Genomic DNA, 22304 nt, shown 5'->3' with positions numbered 1-22304 from the left:
TACTCACGGAAAGGTCCCGGTCTGCTCTTTCGATCGGGACCTTTCCCGATCATGTGACCGCCATGACGCGTTGTCACGGCGGTCACATGATCCCTAAACCACGCCCCACCTGCCCCGCCTCCCGGCATCTGAAACTCTTAAAGGGCTGGGAGGCGCCGGCGGGAAGGGGTTAAACAGTATAGGTACTTATTTTTAATGTTTTACATAGCTATACTTGGAAAAGGGGCAAGCATGAAGTGATCTAGCAGGACTACATTTTCTGACTAAAGTTCCACTTCAACACTTGGAATATTGTGTGTAATTATAGCTTGTAGACCCTCCCACTTAGCATTCTGTTTGATAAAGTGCTCTGGGCTGTGTCTCTATCTATAGAATATGACTACTTTGAAGTTTATTAAAAATCTTTGTTATGTACTCTATATAACTGTGCTGAGTATTGGTTTTTTAAAGAGAAAGTGGAGTTTCTCTTTAAACGTTATAGTTAAATGTCAGAACTAGTGAAATACATAGTTATAATGAGGAGCCAATGAATCACCCTCAAGAGCGGAAAACCACAAATACATTTGTGTTCACAGCTGGAAACAGCACTTTATTCACAACGTGGAAGAATAAGACTCAGGAAATTTTACTTCCCAGGTAAGAATAGCAATTATGTAAACAGTAGTCAGTCCTCTAAAGGAAATGTATAATGTTATTCTATATATTTTTGCTATGTTTGGGGATAAAAATATTCATAATTCTGCCTTTATTTATGTTTAGTTAGGTAAGTATTCATAATGTAGGTGAATATTTCATATTTACTGCTTGTAGTCAGGAGGCGGCACACAAGACTTTGTACGTTTAGATTTTTATGCAAAGTAATTTACTAGCATGAAATAGATCTTTGTGCAGCTTTATACCCACCCCCCACCTTTCCCATTCTGGTTGCATGTAAAATTAAATTAGAAATATAGGGAAAACTTTTTCTTCTTCATTTTGGATAGAGTAAGGGAGGCTTATGACACGTCAGATTTTTTTTTCTCCATCTGTGTCACATTGTTGAGATTTCCCTTCATTTCCTGTCCCATAGCCTAATAGGAAGTGAGAAGAAATCCCTGCAAATTAAGAGAATTCCTTGGGGACCCCCAGGTCACCAGAACTAGTGTCCCCATTGAAAGATTTCCCCTCTCTTACTTTTCTGGGGACAACCCAAAATTTGGGATTTTTTTATATTTTCACTTTCAATCGTAATAGTAAACAGGACAAATAGAGAGGGTGAATCTCCCTAATGGGGGCACAGACAGCAATAAAAACTGACAGGCGTTCTAATCCCTCTCCACTCTATCCAAAACTTTAAATAAAAAGTTTTGCCTTTAGTTATAGTTTAAATCTCATACACATGGGGTTCAGCTTGTATAAGAACTTTGTGTACTACTGGCACACAGCATTTGCACAGCTTTCATAAAGCTTTGAGTTGCTTTCCTAAAGCCTTTTTAAGGACCATTCAGCTCCATTTAGGAAATGTAATTATTCATTATATTGCCAAAAGTATTTTGACACCTGCCATTACACACACATGAACTTTAATGGCAATCCAGTCTTAGTCCGTAGGATTCAATATTGAGTTGGCCCACCCTTTGCAGCTATAACAGCTTTGACTCTTCTGGGAAGGCTGTCCACAAGGTTTAGGAGTGTGTTTATGGGAATGTTTGACCATTCTTCCAAGAAGCACATTTGTGAGGTCAGGCACTGATGTTGGATGAAAAGGCCTGGCTCGCAGTCTCTGTGCCAATTAATCACAAAGTTTTTTGATTAGGTTGAGGTCAGGACTCTGTGCAGGCCAGTCAATTTTATCCACCACAAATGCACTCATCCATGTTTTTATGGACCTTGCTTTATGCACTGGTGTACAGTCATGTTGGAATAGGAAGGGGGCAGCCCCAAACTGTTCCCACAAAGTTGGGAGCATAAAATTGTCCAAAATGTCTTGGTATGCTGACGCATTAAGAGTTTCCTTCACTGGAACTAAGGGGCTAAGCCCGACCCCTGAAATACAACCCCAGACTATAATCCCCCCTCCACCAAACTTTACACTTGGCACAATGCAGTCAGGCAAGTACTGTTCTCCTGGCAACCACAAAACCCAGGCCCACCCATTGGATTGCCAGACAGAGAAGCGTGATTCGTCACTCCAGAGAGCACGTCTCTGCTGCTCTAGAGTCCAGTGGCGGTGTGCTTTACACCACTGCATTCCTATGCCTTGCATTGCACTTGGTGATGTAAGGCTTGGATGCAGCTGTTCGGTCATGGAAACCCACTGTTGTTGTACTAATTTGAAGGCCACATGAAGTTTGGAGGTCTTTAGCTATTGACTCTGCAGACAGTTGGCGACTTCTATGCACTGTGCACTTTAGCATGTGCTGAATCCTGCTCTGTCATTTTACGTGGCCTACCACTTCATGGCTGAGTTGCTGCTGTTCCCAGTTGCTTCCACTTTGTCATAATGCCACTAACAGCTGACCATGAAATATTTAGTAGCAAGGACATTTCACCGATAGACTTATTGCATAGGTGGCAACCTATCATGGTACCACACTTGAATTCACTGAGCTCTTGAGAGTGACCCATTCTTTCACAAATGTTTGTAGAAGCAGTCTGCATGCCTAGGTGCTTGATTTTATACACCTGTGGACATGGAGGTGATTGGAACACCTGAATTCAATGATTTGGAGGGGTGTCCCAATACTTCTGGCAATATAGTGTATCTTAAAGGGAGTGCCAACTATTACTTTAAAGCTAATCTTCAATCAAATATAAAAGCACAAATTAATTGAGCTCTATGATCATTAATAAAACATTTGGAGGTTTAATGACAGTTTAATGATGTAAGTGTCTATGGGGTTAATTCACTAAGATAAGATAAATACTGCATACATTTTTTAAAATAACTCATGCTGTATTTATCTCAAAAGTAGCCAATTCACTAAAAAACATGCGTTAAAAAAAATTATGTTTTGCGATATTTATCACTTAAATTTAGCGTTATTTTGGGGTTGTTTTTTTCGCAATTTTTTTTCATGTGAACGGTGCACCAGAGTAAGAAGAACCATGTAAATAAATGAACACAGCAATATAATGAAACTGTGAAAACATTCTGTTTTGATTCAGAGAAAGAGATCCCTCTGGTGACATGTTACAATTTATTTTCATTACTGAACTCAGTGCTGGTTCACGTACATTGGGATTGGATGTGGTTTGAACTGCATCCAATCCACATGACATGTGAAATAACATTGCTATAGTGACTGTTCACATATGTCCGGTGCAAGGCCAGTGCAGATTCAGTATGGATTGAGAAAGAGTCCTCTCCAATTTCTGAGCAGTGCGGTCCGGTTCAGGTGGGGATTATAGGCTATTGACTTCTATGGGAACCATTTCTAAACCACACGTGTGAACAGGATAAAATCCTGACCTGAACCTGATGTAAAACTGACCTAAACCGCTGAACAGCTACTGTGTCAATTAGTCATGCAACCTGAGCTTTAATCTGCAAAACACATGCGTGATTAAGGGCAGCTCATTTCCACACAGATATATTGTATACTTTTAACTTACTGGCCAATGCAGATTTCCTCTCATTGTTAGTAGTACATTGCTAAAATACCAACCATCTACTGCCAGGTGATAAAAAACAAATGCGTACTTTAGTGAATTACTTTTGACGTCACATTTTTAACAAAATGTGCAGTATTTACTTCACATTTTATATTTTACTTTGATGAATTCATTCTTACCTCATACGATATTTCCAAAAAAATAAGTTACGCAACCTTCATACCGCCTACAGAATCCCTTAGTCAATTGACCCCAAGGTCTTTAAAAATATTACGTGTACCTTGTGAAAGCGGCTTTTCATCACTCAGTTTTTATTGTTAAAATTGCTGGTGACTTACAGTAGTTATAAAAAGTATACACATCCCTGTTAAAATGTCAGGTTTCTATGATGTAGAAAAAAAAAAAGAAAAAAAAGGTAAATCATTTCAGAGCCTTTTCCACCTTTAATGTGACCTATAAACTTGAAAAACAAACCGAAATCTTTTGGGGTGGGGGTAAACATAAAAAACTAAAATAATGTGGTTGCATAAGTGTGCACATTATCTTATAACTGTGGGATGTAGCGGTGTTCAGAATTAAGCAATCACATTCAAAATCATGTTAAGAAAGTGTCAATACATGCCTGCCATTATTTAAAGTGCCTCCGGTTAACCCCAAATAACTTTCAGCTGTTCTAGTAGCTCTTTCCTGACATTTTCTTAGTCGCATCCTACAGCAAAAGCCATGGTCCAGACAGCTTCCAAAGCATCAGAGGGATCTCATTGGTAAAGGTATCAGTCAAGAGGAGGGTACAAAAGAATTTCCATGGCATTAGATATACCAGGGAACACAGTGAAGACAGTCATCAAGTGGAGAAAATATGGTGCAACAGTGACATTACCAAGAACTGGACATCCCTCCATAACTGATGAAAAGACAAGAAGAAAACTGGTCTGGGAGGCTGCCAAGAGGCCTACAGCAACATTAAAGGAGCTGCAGAAATATCTGGCAAGTACTGGCTGTGTGGTATATGTGACAACAATCTCCTGTATTCTTCATACTGTATATCTGAGATATGGGGTAGAGTGGCAAGACGGAAGCCTTTTCTTCTGAAGAAAAACATCCAAGCCCGGCTAAATTTTGCAAAAACACATCTCAATTCTCCCAAAAGCATGTAGGAAAATGTATTATGGTCTTATGAAACCAAGGTTAAACCTTTTGGCCATAAATTCCAAAAGATATGTTTGGGGAAAAACACTGCACATCACCAAAAGAACACCATACCCACAGTGAAGCATGGTGGTGGCAGCATTATGCGTTGGGACTGTTTTTCTTCAGCTGGAACTGGGGTCTTAGTCAAAGTAGAAAGCATTATGAGCCATTCCAAATACCAGTCAATACTGGCACAAAACCTTCAGGCTTCTGCTAGAAAGCTGAACATGAAGAGGAAATTCATCTTTCAGCATGACAAACGACCCAACGCATACATCCAAATCAACAAAGGAATGGCTTCTCCAGAAGATTAAAGTTTTGGAATGGCCCAGCTAGAGCCCAGACCTGAATCCGATCAAAAATCTGTGGGGTGGTCTAAAGAGGGTTGTGCACAGGAGATGCCCTCACAATCTGACAGATTTGGAGTGCTTTTGCAAGGACCAATGGACAAATATTGCCAAGTCAAGATGTGCCATGCTCATAGACTCATACCCAAAAAGACTGAGTGCTGGACTCAATTGGTACTTCAGTTTGTTGTTCAACTGAGTTGTACAGTTTATAGGTTACATTAAAGGTGGAAATAGTTCTGAAATGATTTTTGTCTCATTTTTTTACATCACAAAAACCTGACATTTGTTAAAAAGGGGTGTGTAGACTTTATATGCACTGTATATAAAGTATTCTTAATGACACTTTAAATGTATTTAAATACAAGCCAAAGGGGGGGGGGGGGCAGGCCTCCTGCATAACCCCACAACCACAGCCCTGGGTTGTGGGGAAGAGGCCCTTGTCCTCATCAACATGGGGACAACGTGCTTTGGGAGGGAGCGCCCCTGCCCCAAAGCACCCCCTTTGTTGAGGGCATGTGGCCTGGAATGGTTCAGAACGGGGGGGGGGGGGGCACACTTGCTTGTCCCCCCCCCCCACCCTTCCTGCCCTGCTTGCTCAGATTTTTTTCCTGATTTTTAATTGTTTTAATTGCTGGCAATAGGTTTGTTATAGTCAGCTGGGCATCCCACTGAGAGCAGATGACATCAGTTAAGGACGCGTTGGCCGCCCGTTCCTCAACATTATTTACCGGTTGTTGAGGATGCCGGTGGCTGCCCACTCCTTAACGGCCAGATTAAGTTCACACAAAACACAACATGCAAAATGCATTTTCCCTGCTGAGGGGGGGGAAAAAAAAAAAAAAAAAAAAAAAGTTCCTGACCCTTTCAAAAATCCACACCAGCTCAGAACACACAAATGTGAACGAAAGCCATAGGAAAGCATATTAAACTTTAGTGCATTTCTGCAAACTGGAAACGCACTTCAATCCACATAAGTGTGAACCTAGGGTAAAGGCTTTGTGATATCTGACAGAGCTTTGTAAAAACTTTCTGAAGACACAGTTCTTATAAAAATTGAAGCCTATATCTACAAGGCCTTACTGTATTTGTATCCAGTAGCAGGCTGCAATTACTTTGAAATTTGAGTATTAGATCTGTGCACCTTTGGTTGAGAGTACCAAGTACTTGATTTGTAATGGAAGCAGCTGCTACTGTGGCTTAAAGTGTATTTCCACTTCTGCAGCCAAATTGGGAGAACACCTACTTCATGTTTGTTACATGTTCTCATTAGCACAGCATTAAATAAAAATGCTTGTTACCATATTTTTACTTGCTTAAATATTACTCCCCCTCCTAACACAAGAAGAAAGCTTTTTAACATAATTAACCCTGTATGTACTGTGTTCACAGATCATCATCAGCTGTAAACTAGATTTGAACACCATTTGTCCTAACAAAAGGGTTGAAAGTTTTGAAATTGACCTCCTGTAATGACATTTGAGATTGTCCAGAAATTCTCACTAACAGCCATGATACATTCCCTTTAGAAATATCTAAAAAAAGTGTATATATATATATATATATATATATATATATATATACATATACATATACATACACACATACATACATATACACATACACATACACACATACACACATACACACATACACACACACTTTTTTTTTTATTACGTTGTGCAAATAGGAACACAAACCTATAATGTGGTTCTCTCAACTTTGACTGAGAAAGTGGAAATGACTGAGAAAGTGGAAATACGCTAACTTTGCCAAACCATTTTTGTAGTCCCAAGTAGACAATGTCCTTACACCATATACTGCATATGTGCTATACAGCTGCTCATATTTTGCACCTTATCAAAATGTTGTGATATTCAAAAAAAGGGGAGTATATATATATGTACTGTATATAATTTTTTTTTAGATAACGGCTGCTCTTTATATAAACAGACTTATATAATTTATGCAATAAAAACACAGGAGACCGTTAATATATTCAACAATATATAATCATATATTTATATTTTATATATATATTTATATATTTCTAGATCAGTACATTCAGTTTTTAACTTGTGTGTTTCTTTCTTCACAAACAGAAGAACTCTTACAATAGAAGACTTTCTAAAATAAATACTATTAAAATAGAGCTTCAAAATAAATATTCTATACAAATGAAACAATTCAGCGTATACATTTCTTCCGTGGAGTGAATCTTTCAACAAAATGTGTTTCTAGAGACATATGCTTACAGAGTTGTTTGAACAAATTACACATTGGTTATGGGCAATGACATTTTCTTCAAAAAGCAGATGTGTTATGTAAGCAATGTTAAAAGAAAAAAAAATTATATTTATATTATATATAATTTTTTTTTCTTTATTTAATTGATGGATAATCTTCAGATCTTTTACACATCATAATTAGGTTTGCCTCAAAAGCAGTACAACCAAACTACATTAAAGCCTTAAAATGTTCTTGCCTTTTAAAATGGGAGCAATTTTATTGGCTGCACTCTGATTACTGATTGTATTAGCAAAATGGATCCCACTGCTGCATAGAGGAGGTACTTTTTATTATCCAGATTACAGTATATTATTTTGTGCTTAATAGAAGCTACACTGAAATTGTAAAGGCTTACTGAATGTAGCTTCTACACATCATTACTTCAAAATGGGTTTGGCATACCTGGCATCTACTTTGGCATACTACAAATAAATACCCAAAATATATAACTGATTTGCTAGCATTCAATTGATATATTTGTTTCTTTTAATTGAGCTTACTGACCTAAAATGTATGTCCTAACAATAGTTAAGTATTAAATTAAAAAGTATAACAAAATAAGAAAATTTTGGCCTGACAGTGTTGCATGGCCACAACACGAATACCATGAATCTTGTGCTGGCTTTGTGTTAGACTTCAGCTGGCTATAGGCGTGATGAGATGGAAGTTGGCTGAACTGGGTTGCAGTATCACATAAATGGTCATCAGCACACATGGATAATTGACCAATCTCCATGTGAACATGATTTGGATAGGTTAGAAAACTATGTTCAAAAAGCCTTTGACCCAACATAAGTTGGTGCCAGGAGAGTCTGGCTGTGGGCCCACCTCCCTATCCCACAGGCATAAACATTCATGTTTGGGTGTACTGAACATGCATGTTTATGGCAGAAGACATTTCAGGAGGATTAGATAAAGTCTACATATTTACCATACTTTGTGTTTATGGCAACAATAATGCTCCAAAGTATGATTGGGTCTCATACAACAATGAGACTTAGTGGGCAGTAAAATATATTTACGAAGATTCATTTTTGGTGAGTCCATGTAGGTCACACATCTAATCTTAGACAGGGGAATTTCCTTTCTTTTTTTAAATTCCCTTGCACATAGCCTGGTGACCATAGGAAAAAAATAGTCTACTAGTAAATTATCCCCTAAGATATGATTTGAATTGGGAAAGGAAACAAAACTGGTTACTAAGTAACAATTGGTAAAAATTATAAATGTTATCCATTAGACAAAGAACTATGCCAAACACTCATCCTGTTTTGTCAATTTTGTTCCATACAAGAGAACATCTTCTACAGAGGGACATCTTGAATGTTCTCATGTGCCGGTGACCTACACAGAGGAACTTCCATTGTTTGGGTTTGAGCAAGCTTAACATGTCAGAGCATAACAAGTGATATGGTAAGGAATTTGAGAAATACCTCCTCTGATTTTAACCAGTGTATCATGATGTTAAACTACTGCAGTTTGCTATGAAAAAAAATATTAAGTGGCAACTACGAGATGGTATCATTAATAAGTCCTTAATCTATGTGAAATATGGTCAGAACAACACTGGACTGTTTTACTGAAGCCAAGTCAACCTGTGTTTCCTTCAGTCAACCAATCATTTTTCCTAAAAAGGTTTACTTAATTTCAGTAAATCAATCCCATCGAGTATATATCTCAAAACCAGAGCAGTTTACAGCCCTAAAGGGGAAGCTTCATGCACAAAGAGAGATGAAGGGTGTCTGTACCTTCTTAAAAACATATTTTATTTCTACCTCCAAAATTAAATAAAAAAATAATAAATACACTACCACTAACAAATGTCAAAGTGCTAGAACTGCAGCAAAGTTGAAAGAAGAATTACACAACTGACACCTTTCCCTTTGTATCTGTGAGGGACACATGCATATTAAAAGTGATCTTTTTTACAGTCGGTATAAAAATATACATATTATTCTTGCTAAAACTTAAAGAAACTTGCCCAAAAGAATCTAAAACAAAAAAAAACAAAACAGGAAGTTAGTAATTAAATGTAGCTTAAACATTATAGGTTACATCTTGTACCATATATTTTAAATAAGCATGTAACATGGCTGAAATTAAAAGAAAAATTAAAAAAAAAAAAAAGTTGAGCTTCATTAAAGTGTGGTTTGGATGCCACTTTTGAATGCAAATGCAAGACATCTGTATGCTAACAAAATTTCCCCTTTAGCACTGAAACCACATTTTACAAAACAGAGACTAGCACCTATTTGCCACAATGCAGTGTAGGGAAGGTGAAACTCACCCTATGCGAAAAACCAAGAAAAAAAATGTTATATATATTTCAATCACGCATGAATGAGTTTCTTATGACCCCCTTAACCTTTCCCTGGTAGTTATTTAACACTAAAATAGACATTCTATGTATCTCTCTATGCATATTTACACAGATATACAGGATGCTATATTACAGTAGGGCCAAGGTAGAGCAGCAGCACAGAAACAAAAATACAAATAAAGTTACATACAACTTTCAATTTCCTTGAAAATTACAATGAATAAAATAAGTTTGCCATTGGCATTCACTATGTATAACTGCCCTTCAATGTCACTTGCTTCTTATAACAAAAATATTTTTTTTTCTAGTTAGAAAAATGGTTATTGCACTCTAATGCGCCCAGTACAGTAGATTTCCTGAAAAACTGGAGGAGAGGGAGCAATGCAAGCATTAACCACGTGTTCCAATGTGCTAAGGGTTCCAGCAGCAGGAAGTGGGGTTAAACTTTGTAACAATTACCTTTTAATTAACATGTTGAGACAGCTGCTGAGATAGCTGAACCTGATATGTTTGCTGATCTGGGTGTGAGAATTGTTACTAACAGCACAAGTGATCTTTAGCAGTGCTACAACTTGTTATTAGGGGAACATTATGATTTGCCGATACATATTGTTCTGATTGTTGTTTTTTTTTTTTTTTTAACACATGGAGCTGACAACCTTTCTCATGGAGAAGATGCACAGTGGAAGATGAAAGGGCATGTCCCATTATCAGTAAGAAGGGTGAGAGAAGGGCAGTAAGAAAGGCTAATAATAGGCAGGCCGGAAGGGTCTTGACACAGTGAAGGAATAGAAGGTTGTACATTCCTTCCTGTCAACACTTTGTGGATTGAATCTGTACCTTTGGCACTCTAGTCTCCCGTGTTGCCTTCATTAGCCAAATAAAACGTGTAAGAGAACTAATACATTTATATAAAAATACAAAAAAAACACTAAACCACAGACAAAAGAGTTACACAACAAAGCCTCAGAAGAGTTTTCCACACATCAATGAAAAGTGTAGACTGAAGCCTTCAGCTTAAAAAACAAACACGTGAGTGTGTGAGGAAGAACTAGAGCTGGCTTGCTTCCATGCTAACTGAGCAATAACATTCTTGGTTTTTAATGGTAGCTGTAAATACAATAAAGGTAACTAGTCCCTTTAAGCTAATCCCCATGGCTATCTAGTTAGCATACAGATCTTCAACACAAGATTTGGAAATGGTTCACAGCAGCAGCCAAACATAATGCATTTCTCTTTACTGATAATACTAAGTGTTGCTGGACCCCCTTGATCAAAGAATTGCAAATTAAAGCCTCTGGAGAGAATATACTGTCTGGAGTCTATTTTGCTTCATTTTTCTGCATGATGCATTCTTATAAGATAGTTCACAAAACAGAATCTCACAGCAACTCTCAAAATGGCTTTTCTGGTCTGCTGACTGCGTCCGCTGCTTTGCACATGACACTGTTTGTGTTTTTGCACCGGCACCCGGGTCGGCTCGCTTGGTCATAACATTTCTGAGAAAGTTTCACACAGCCGGTAGCAGGAAGATAGCAGAGCAAGCATGGGAGGACCAATGACAAGGCACTCATGAAAGACCAGCGAGCACAACAGTTGGAGTGAGAGCAAGAACATGGATGATCTGCGCAGGAGCCTTCATCGTCTTCGTTGGTGCAGTGGTAAAAAACTCCCTTGACTAGACACATGCAAGTTGAATAGTTGACCAAATTTTGTGCAGAACACAGACATCCCTGGTTGCAAATCCAGCAAGATGGTAAGGTCCGAGGAGTTGTACAGTCTTTGCATTTACATCTGCCACAGGCCTCACAAAGTAAAAAGTGCTTGTCCAATTCTTGATTCAAGGGTCCTTTAACATCCTGAGGCTTACAATTAATTACTTTAGGCTGTATCCTTACTGCCCTAGGTGGAGACTGATCAACCACAGGAGGTGGGGCCATGTGGTCCAAGAGTCTCTGATCTGAAGAGGTGCTACTGCTACTGCTAATTGAGCTGGGTCGCCCACTGAAAGATATCCAAGGGTGTGTAATATCAGCTTCACATCTCTGCAAATGTTGATTGACGAGCAAAGGCTCATGTGAGCCCCTGCTGAGCTTTTGATTGGCCAGCTGACTAAGAGCCGGGTTGTCAATGTAATCATTTTCAAGATGAGTGGTCTTCATCTGATCAATAGGCAAGATAGTGAGTGGATGTTGTAATCTCCCATATGGAACACGACCATCTAGTAGAGGCTGCACCATAACTGAATTTGGTACCACAGTTATGCTGTGTGGAATCCTGGAATCCATTGACTTCCTCTGTAAATGAGAATTTCTTAAAAAATCTGTAAAAAAATAAATAAAAAAAAATTAATAAATAAATAAGTGGATTCAATTGGGTTAACGTTTTCTTAAAAATAATGAATGATGTGCATTATAAAAGAACAATTTTAAAGAGAAGAGTCACAGTTGAGGAAACATTTCAGTTTATGCGTACACCATGGGGACATTACCTTGTTGCCTAGGACAGACTCGGTGTCCTATACTTAAAGTGTATTGATAATGATACTGCATTTACTCACAATGTGAAAAGTGAACTAACAATCACCTGTAATTTTTTAACTGGCCAGGTGTAAGCCAGATAAACAAGTCTGATTGTTTGGCAATGTCCAAACACATGTTAGTAAATCGCAGCTAGAGACCTCTAGATAACCTCACTTTTGATGCATGCTGTGCTTACAGTCTCAATGTAAACCAAGTTGCCCTAGCAATTTTTGACAGTCATGTTCTAGAAGAAAATAAGGCAAAAAATTAGAACACACACACACACACACACACACACACACACACACACACACACTTGTGAATGCACTGAGATTCTTAAAGAACAGACCAACATGCATTACCCTACAATCTGCATTACTTTTCTAAATAAACACAAAATGCATTTATCTGTTAAAAAGTAAATACAAATGCACAATGCAGAACCAAAAAAATTAAATGAAAAAAAAAAATTATGTTTTGATAAAAGCTTTCAACCTATTCATCCTTACAAGATTAGCTTGATTTACTAAAAAGGAGTTGATAATCTTCAATAAATTAGTTAAATATTCACTTCAACTGAGTTAGGGACCTTAGATTGTACACCCCTTGAGGGTTAGGGACTGATGTGAATGTACAACATGTAAAGCATTGTGTAAATTTGACAGCGCTATATAAGTACCTGAAATAAATAAACTGTCCAATCATGTGGACAGCAAATACATGTTTACCCATTTCCTCTGCACGATAGGTTATTAAAAAATAAGCAGGAATATGCTTTTCATGTGATTGGATAAGTGAATACATTGAGTGAAGATTCTCAACTCCTTTAGTAAATCAGCCTTAATGAACTTTACTATATCTAGTAAATTTCCACAGACAAAGTCCACTTACGTTTTCTTTTTTTTAGTCTGCAAGGAGTAACAGAGTTGTATCTTCACAGCACTGACTCACACCATCCTAATGATCCCATTTTACTAGAATGGCTGACTCGCTGTGTTGCTTTAGTTTCTGATTTCATCGAAAGAGAGCAGTTCAGAACTGGAATCTATCCAGTTACCCAACAGCTATGCAAGTCAAAAGAGCACAGGAAGCAACTAAGCTTAATTCAAAGAGCGGATACGGCCCGGCTCCAATTTAGAAAGTGCACATTGTTTTCTATGAGATGTAGGGCTTCCTAGTCGAGCGACCTTTTGTTTGTAAGCACTATTTGAAAATCACTTAAAGGGGAAGTGAACATGCAGGCTCACATTCACACTGGTGTAAACTAACTAAGCTCTTTGTCTTATTAAATAACATTATGTAAACACATATTCAGTTATGGAGATTTTTTTTTCCAACACACACCATGGAAGATGTTAATAGCTTCCTGGGAATGGTTACAAAAGGTTTGTACTAAAGTTTTTCTGCAGATCTATAATTATATAACAATTTACTGGGAAAACTCATGGAAGAGAAAAAAGGATGTTTGTTAGTTCATTGTAAGCTGCTAAAAAACTTTTTTTGATACTTCCCACCCCTGCTGCTTACACTATGCCATTACGTGTGTCTGATTGAGAGCACATTTTGAGGGACTGCATCTTTGCATATTTTAACTATGCCTATAAAACAGTAGTAGATGAATCAGCTAGCTATAAAAGTTTATTTAATGAAGGCATCCTCTATATTTGTTAAAGGTTAATAGAAAAAAATAAATATTGCTAAACATCTGTATCTGTTAAAATGTTGTGTATTGGGGTTGCTAGTTTAAGAAATTGCCATAACAGAATGGATAGTCATGCAACTTTTTCTTAATGTTATACTATTTGACTCTACCAATGAAATAGGAAACTTAGGTTTAGGCCCCGGTTAGCCCATTTGCGAGGCAAGGTGGGTAAAAAGATACAATTTGTTGGTATCTTTATTTAAAAAGTTTTTTTAAACTTGCTTACATTCCTTGCCACTTCCCTTTAAAATTTGTAAAACTGACATGAAGAGATTAGTATGAAAGGTACACATTTACTGCCTTAGGTTTAGGAGTGTTAGGGTCCTTTCACAGCCAGTGCAGTGGGTTGCAGTTGGATGCATTTTGGACTACAAGCCAACTGCATAGACCAGTGGTCTCCAAACTATGGCCTGAGGGCCACAGGTGGCCCTTTGCTTGCTTTTATCCGGCCCTATTTCATCAACTGATACCAACAATTTGGGTATAATTCCCCCACTGGCACCAACAATGGGGCACAGTTCCTCCCACTGACAAAAAATGGGGCACAATTCCTCTGAATGACAGTAAACTGGCCCTTTGGTTAGAAAGTTTGGAGACCCCTGGCATAGACAGTTCAAACTCCAAGCTATCCTATGAGCATAGTTTACACCACTGCAGTGCAGAAAAGTACAGCATGCTGCATTTCTCCACACCACGAATGCACAAAAGCACATGCAAATGCACTGCAACACATCACAATGCACACAGAAGCCCAAGGAAAGAAAGAAGGAAGTGACCTTGCAGGCCAAATGCAGAAAAGCATGTGTCAACTGCATGTAAAACACACATCAACTGCATGTATAATGCACATCAAATGCATGCATAGGTACAATGAAAAAAATGCGCAGTTCAGTGGTCTGTGTTAAAGCAGACACAACTATTAATCCTTTTTTGACCACAAAGTCCATGAATGTACTAATGGCAAAAATGGTTGTTCACTTTACAATAGATTAGTGAGAGTGTTGAGAACTCACTTTGCAAATAATCCCCAATCACATGCAAAGGGGGACCCCCCCCAAAAAAAAAAAAAAAAAAAAACCCACACACCACAGGATTTTGGCTTGTACATGATGATGAGAGGTAATAGAGCTTCACCTCATTCAATAAGCTAAGGGAAAATTCCACTGCAAAGGGAACAGACTTTTTGCATTTAGTAACCTAACCCATATGGCTGTACTTGGTGTTTTATAATAAACACTAAGCAAAAGAAATCTTATATGAAGAGATATACAAGAACTACAATTGCTGGCCTCCTTTAAAATATACTGGCTCTCTGGCTTAGAAACTTTTTTTTTCCTCCATTGACAAGCATTCAGATTATAAAAGAGTGAAGTCAGAACTCCTGAGCTGCATACTTGTGTCCAGCCTATGCCTTAGAAAGTAAGGAAGCCATTGGATCAGCATTACAGTCGGGCACCTAGAGACTTCAGAAAGGTCAGCAATGGCAGCCTTCATATCCTATTGTAAAATTCAGGCCACAGCTCTATATAACACCCGCGTCCTTGCTTGCCAACACTGCAGTAGGTTTTCCCTGAGCTACAGAAACAGGAAGCCACCTCTCATAATGTTTATAGGGCAACAATGCTCTGATAGATTACATATGCAACACGCTGGGCTTATGAGAAAACAGGTGATTAGAAATTCCACTTTCAGTAGTTTTACGACCTGATGCTTCTACTGCAGCCACATCTGCAGTCACAGCTGTTCAAGCTGGGCGCACAGGGCAGCCAAATTGCTTCCCCTCCAAATCAAATTTCCACATGTTACCCCTAGAGAGGAAAAAAAAGACATACTGAAAAAGAAGTTGATGTAGTCATTCTGTCCTCCACATTCATCCCAAACATAGGGTCTGTGACTTCTTCACTGCCCAACTATAGTTTACTATATTAAACTGTACCAATTCTACCATATACAGATAATGGCCACTGTAAACTGAAAGGCAAAAGCTTGTAGCCAGTACTTAATAATAGGACATCAGGTCACATCCACAAAAGGACATCAGCGTTGAGGCTGATTTATTAAAGAGATTGAGAATCCTCACACACAATAAATTGTGTTTATATTCAGTTCAATTATCCAATCATGTGAAAATCAAAATCCTGTTCACTTATTTAATCTGCATATGATAGGGCAACTAAAATGAAAATAAACAATTTATTGTTTGAAGATTCCCCAATTCATTTGTAAACCAGCCCTCTTGTGTAAGAAAAGCTGGTCATTTTCTAGTTTAATTACAGAATAGGGTTTTTCCAAAGAGCCTGCTCTGTAAACATCTAGAACTCTCGCAAATTAATTTGTTTCATGCATGGAATTTTATAAGGGAGCCAAAGGGTAGCCGGGTTGCAAAGCAGATTAATTTCACACTGTAAAATTAACTGCAGCAACAGCATATTTTGCAGTTATGCACAATATTTTATTCTCGATTTATGAAAACACCCATTGACCTAACTAGAGGTCAGTCACATGACGTCTCCTTTAAAATTGTATTAGGACATCATTTCTCTTGCATATAAAGCAGTATATTTTGATTCTTTATGTAAAAATGATCAATTAATAAAAAGCCACTGAGACGGCAAAAATGCATAATAAGCCAAAAATACAGCGCTATGATTCCATGATACTGGACAGCTGTCATGAATGCACTTTGAGTAAGTGCTGGCCATACATTATACAATTTTATTGAGCTTTTTGGTTTATATTTACCAAAAACCATATAATATGGAGGTCAAACCTAACAACACGTTCAATTGTATCCAATTAGGCAGGCTCTTGCACTACATAGTTGAAGGTAAATCTAAAAGGAAATTTGGCAGAAAATTGTATAGTGTATGGCCAGCCTAAGACATTCTAAGCTGCTAGGCTTATTGAAAAAGGCCAAGCAAAGTCCAATAAAGATATGCAAAAGTGAAGTGACTTGTAGCAATAAAACTGCATCTATTTGATAATAAGCTGATGCTTAGAGAAATAAGTTAAAAAAGTGATTGGCTGGTAGCAATTTTCAGAATGCAGTTACTCCAAGCTATCTGCCATAGAAAAGCTTCTATAATCTCCTTTGTACGAGTTGTAAGGCAATGCAAGTGCACAAAAAGAAGGTCAAATAGCAACCACTGTGACTGTGAAATGAAGTAGACAATGTGGGGTTAGAAGGGCTGCTGATATTCATGGTCCTTTAACAATCTTGGGTTTAATTTAGTTTAGCCAGGATTGTCCATGCTAGCAAGGAACCACTCACTCTAATTGAGCACTTCCTATTCTCCACTGGTCAATCAGGCAAGACTGCAGCAGCTCTGACACCTACACATCCTTTTAGCAGATGCCTGATAATCTGCCAGACATTGATAAGGATAAAATATCACCCCATTCAAGTACCACTCACCACACAGCAACTATCTGTGAACCATCAGTCTTCACAAGCCTGATACAGAAGCCTGACTTTCCTGTTACTTCTAAGCAATATGCAAAAGCAATTAAATGTAATCTCCGGATTAAACAGGAACTGGCAAACAGGAGAGGAAGAAAACGCATACCATTTATTTGCTATTTGGACACAATTCATTTGCACGCTTTTAAGACTTTTTGGTCACTTGTAAGGGCAGAATAAATCCCAAGTGCAAGACTGCCAGTACTCCTATAAAATGACTGTTAAATATTAACTATTAGGAGACCATTCTACAAATTCCTTCTGGCTCTGAATTTTACACAATTTTGTCCTACCATGACCTGGTGCTGCTAGATACTGCTACTAACTCTTAAAGCTTTGATTATTAGACTTCTTAGGAAATTGGTTATAATTATACTACAAGGCTGAGGAATTTCATAGATAATACGGCTACCGGTTAGTCCAAACTAGAAACATCAAGAACTATTAGGGAGCCACCAACACAGTTGGCCATCAGCTACCATTTTTTATGCAGACTGGTGGCAAGACTCTTGTGATTTGTCCAGCTTTGCTTACTGCAAGAAAGCTACCAAACTTGGTAGTCATCAACTGTTCTAGAATAAATTATGTTACATTACCAGCACCATACCTCACAAAAAAATTGATATGATTTTGAAGAGAAACCAGATATGCTTTCCTATAAAACAAGCACTAAAAGCAGTGAAAAAAAATGCCATGTTTTCATTTCCCCTTACTCCCATCATCTTCTATCCTTTATCAAATCACCTAAGCTATGGACTTCTGGAACAAAATGTATTAGTTGTCTGTAATTCTTGACAATGTGTGTGAAAATCTTGACTGTTCCTTTGCTGGTAAATGGGCTAATATTACTCATGATATACATATTATGACCATATATAAATCCAAAATATTCTCCATTAAACATACCAAATATATATTCACACTGCAACTGACCATAAGAGCAGCACAGGCTAAAATATATTAAGAAAAAAAAAAATGTTCTTGCTAGGGATTTTTACCAAGCTGAAACTGTTGGCTTTAATACAGTCGGAAAAAAAATGCTTACTATGAAAAACGCAGTATAAGCCCATGAATGAATCTCTGCTACGGATAATAGCAGAAGAGCCTGCAGTAAATTATGTCTTGAATGACTCTATAATTAGCTATATGCTGAATGGATGTGCTACTACACCACTGTGAATACAAAAGTCAAAACAAGGAGACAGAGGTGACACTATGTCAAAATAAATGATTCTTTAGAACTTAGAGAACAACTGACCAAAAAAGGTTAAGGTTTCATGCCAACCACTCAGGGGATTAAAGGGGTAAAGGTTTTTTTTTTAATTTTCAGCTTTTCCTGATGCAGGCTTTAAAATGAAAACAGGTTAAAAAAACTAAAAATGTATAATGCTTAGCAAATCTCTCTCTGTTTTTTTAGTAATGATGCTGGAAATGGCACAATAACGTCCACACCCAAAAAATGTCGCGCAAGAGCTGTAACATCCATCTATCTAGATATCCTATTGATATCAATTGACACAGCATATGGAATGATTCTAGCACCCTAAAATGTCAAGTTTTAGCCCAACACCCTCATCAGTTACCTACATATTTCAAGCAAATCATTAAAAACCAACTCATATTTTATCCTTACACCTATGTAAATAAATGTGTACAATCTAATAATGAGTAAATCACATTATACCTAGTAGTCTACTAGATCTGACAGTCAACTCTTCTGCATAAAGTAGAAACATATAAATTGGAAGCTCACAAGAAACCATAGAGCAGAGATAGCATGTTCTTGATTGCACACAACAGTTATACCAGTCAGATATCACCCTGCGTATATGCTGCACTAACTACACATCAAGAAAGTAAAAACCACATAACAACAAAGTAACAACTCACAATCATGTACAGTGCAGCAGTCTATTTGTAAACGTTTAAACATTTACTCAAGATAAAATGTTTGCAGAACATCTGCTAGGGATTTCATAAGAAAGAAAACATACATTGCAGGCAGACAGACTCTGTGTTCTAAAGAGAATGAAAACCTAGCAGGGCCTTCTCAAGAACATGTACATTAGTGGCCCATTGTACATTAAAAATGTCAGATAAATCCATTGTGGCCTCCCTGCCTCTAGTTCTGCACTAGATGTTAGTCTAATTAAGAAAAGATCTATGGAGATCCCATGAATTTCATGTATAAAAGATCCAGATAATCTACATAAGAAGGGATCCATTTTCTCTGGTATTAACATGTGACAGGTGTAAATAATCTGGCTAGGAAGGGGTCTGAAGTGATCCCATGGATTTCACATATGACAGGTCTACATATTCTAGCTAGAAAGGGCTCTACCACCCATGGATTCCATGTACGGTAGGTCTAAATCTAGCTAGCAAGGGATCTACCTTTCCTGGATTTCATGTATGAAATGCCTAAATAATTCAGCTAGGAAGGAATCTAGAAATCTGTAGTGATCCCATAGATTTCATGTGAGACATGTCTAAATATTCTAGTTGAAAGGAATCCATTTCCATTATTTTTCTGACAGGTCTAAATAATCCAGCTAAGAAGGGATCTGCTTCCCATGGATTTCATGTATGACAGGTCTACACAATCTAGCTGTGAGGGGGATCTACATACCCTAGATTTCATGTATGACAGGTCTATATAATCTAGCTAGGAAGGATCTGTAATGATTCCATGGATTTCATGTCAGACATGTCTAAATATACTAGCTAAAAAGAATATATTTCCATTAGATTTCATGTATGACAGGTCTAAATAATCCAGCTAGGAAGAGATCTGCCTCCCATTGATTTCATGTATGAAAGGTCTACATAATCTAGCTAAGAAGGGATCTAACTCCTATGGATTTCATGTATTACAGGTCTACATAATCTAGCTAAGAAGGGATCTAACTCCTATGGATTTCATGTATTACAGGTCTACATAATCTAGCTAAGAAGGGATCTAACTCCTATGGATTTCATGTATTACAGGTCTACATAATCTAGCTAAGAAGGGATCTAACTCCTATGGATTTCATGTATTACAGGTCTACATAATCTAGCTAGGAAGTGATCTGTAATAATCCCATGGATTTCATGTAACACATGTCTAAATATTCTAGCTAAAAATAATATATTTCCATTAGATTTTATGTAAAACATGTCTAAATTTTCTAGCTAAAACAAATCTGTTTCCAATAGATTTCCTGTATGACAGGTCTAAATAATCCAGTTTGGAAGGGATCTGTCTCCCATGGATTAAATGTATGACAGGTCAACATAGCAAGGAAGGGGATCTGCTTCCTATGGATTTTATGTATGACAGTTCTACATTATCTAGCTAGGAGGGGATCTACCTCCCCTGGATTTCATGTATGTCAGGTCTAAATATTTTAGCTAGGAAGGCATCTATGGATCTGTAGTGATCCTGTGAATTTCATTTAAGAAATGTCTAAATATTCTGACAGGAATCTATTTCCCCTAAATTTCTGACAGGTCTATATAATCTGGCTAGGACGGGGTCTACCTCCCATGAATTTCATGTAAGACATGTCTATATAAACTAGCTAGGAAGGGATCTGTAATGATCCCATGGATTTCATGTGAAACATGTCTAAATAGTCTGGCTGAAAGGAATCTATTTCCAATAGATTTCATTTATGACAGGTCTAAATAACTGAGCAAGGACAAACTCTACCTCCTATGGATTTCATGTATGATGTGTCTACATAAACAAGGAAGGGATCTGTCGTGATCCCATGGATGTCATGTATGACAGGTCTAAATAATCTAGCTAGGAAAGGATGTTCTACATCAGATTTTGTATTGCAGGTCAAATAATCCAGTTAGGAAAGGACCTGTGGTGATCCCCCGGATTTGATGTAGGCCAGGTGTAAATAATAAGGTCATAAACCCTGATGGTGAGCAGGGTGATTTGTCCCTTGGTGCTCTGTCATTGTCATCCTCCATTCGGGTGGTGCAGTGTCGGTGGAATGGTTTGCAATGTGTCTGCGTAGTTGCAGAGCATTGCTGGGCCGGATCTCCGGGATCGTGCCATTGCTGCCTCCAGATCAGCCCCGATCCCCCACCAAATGCCCATTTGTGCCCCGGCCTATGACGTCACGCCTGCCATTGCAGGCTCTGCACCGTGCACACCGACCTCCACATACACGACGGTCTGCTATAACGGCATAGTGCGTCATCACCACTTCCAAATCCCACCGAAACCGCCGCAGACAGCTACCTAGGGCAAATCCCACTGTTACAGACAGCAAAGGATTTTCTGACATCGCAATGCAAATCCGAAGAACCCCACCGATCGCTAGATCGAAGCGGAATGAGGCGATCGCAGGCCGATCTGTCTGATAGAGAGTGACAGGAGGAAGGCAGGCGATCAAGAAGGATCGGCCTCTGCGATGGGGGAGGAAAGTAGGCTGAGAGCCCCGATCTCCCCCCTAGGAACATTGCATGCAATGCACCTCCAATCCCGGCAGCTGGGATCTCCTGCAGCAATGCACCCCCACCCACCCCTATGACAGATCGCAGGCTGCCTGCGGAAGAAGGGCGATCTGCATGTAGTCACCGACCTCCAGCCCTGTCCTGGACAGCACAAAATAATAATAATAATAATAATAGGAGAAGGGATGGAGTCCTGAGCGCTGACATCAATTCAGGGCATGTCATGGGCTTACTTGTAAGACTGGAGCAAGGCTCATTTCTCAGTAATCCACAAATCACAGGACGTCCCCAGCTGTGCCCAGGAAAGCCCTCAGTACAAGCGCTGACGATCCAGGCTGCATAGCTCCTCTGCTGTCAGCTCGCTTTCGATGTTGCAACTCCCTGGGAAAATGGCTTTTTATGAATGGGAGGGCTGCGGCCCACG

At 38.4% G+C, this 22304-nt stretch overlaps 1 protein-coding gene across 1 annotated transcript; it reads right to left on the bottom strand.

The window, feature by feature from the left end:
* Nucleotides 1-7126: 7126 nt before the first annotated feature.
* SPRY4 (sprouty RTK signaling antagonist 4) lies at nucleotides 7127-22301 on the bottom strand. The gene is made up of 2 exons (XM_089673034.1): nucleotides 22114-22301; nucleotides 7127-12064 (listed from the first exon to the last, which is right to left on the bottom strand). The coding sequence occupies exon 2, from the start codon at nucleotides 12027-12029 to the stop codon at nucleotides 11136-11138; it is 894 nt and encodes a 297-aa protein (XP_089529160.1). The 5' UTR covers nucleotides 12030-12064; nucleotides 22114-22301; the 3' UTR covers nucleotides 7127-11135.
* Between the last annotated feature and the right edge of the window lie 3 nt (nucleotides 22302-22304).

The sequence above is a fragment of the Staurois parvus genome, unplaced genomic scaffold, assembly GCF_062004578.1.
Source record: "Staurois parvus isolate SC_StPar_1 unplaced genomic scaffold, SC_StPar_1.0 ptg000133l, whole genome shotgun sequence".
Lineage (NCBI taxonomy): Eukaryota > Metazoa > Chordata > Amphibia > Anura > Ranidae > Staurois > Staurois parvus.
This window is presented reverse-complemented; position numbering and strand designations above follow the sequence as displayed.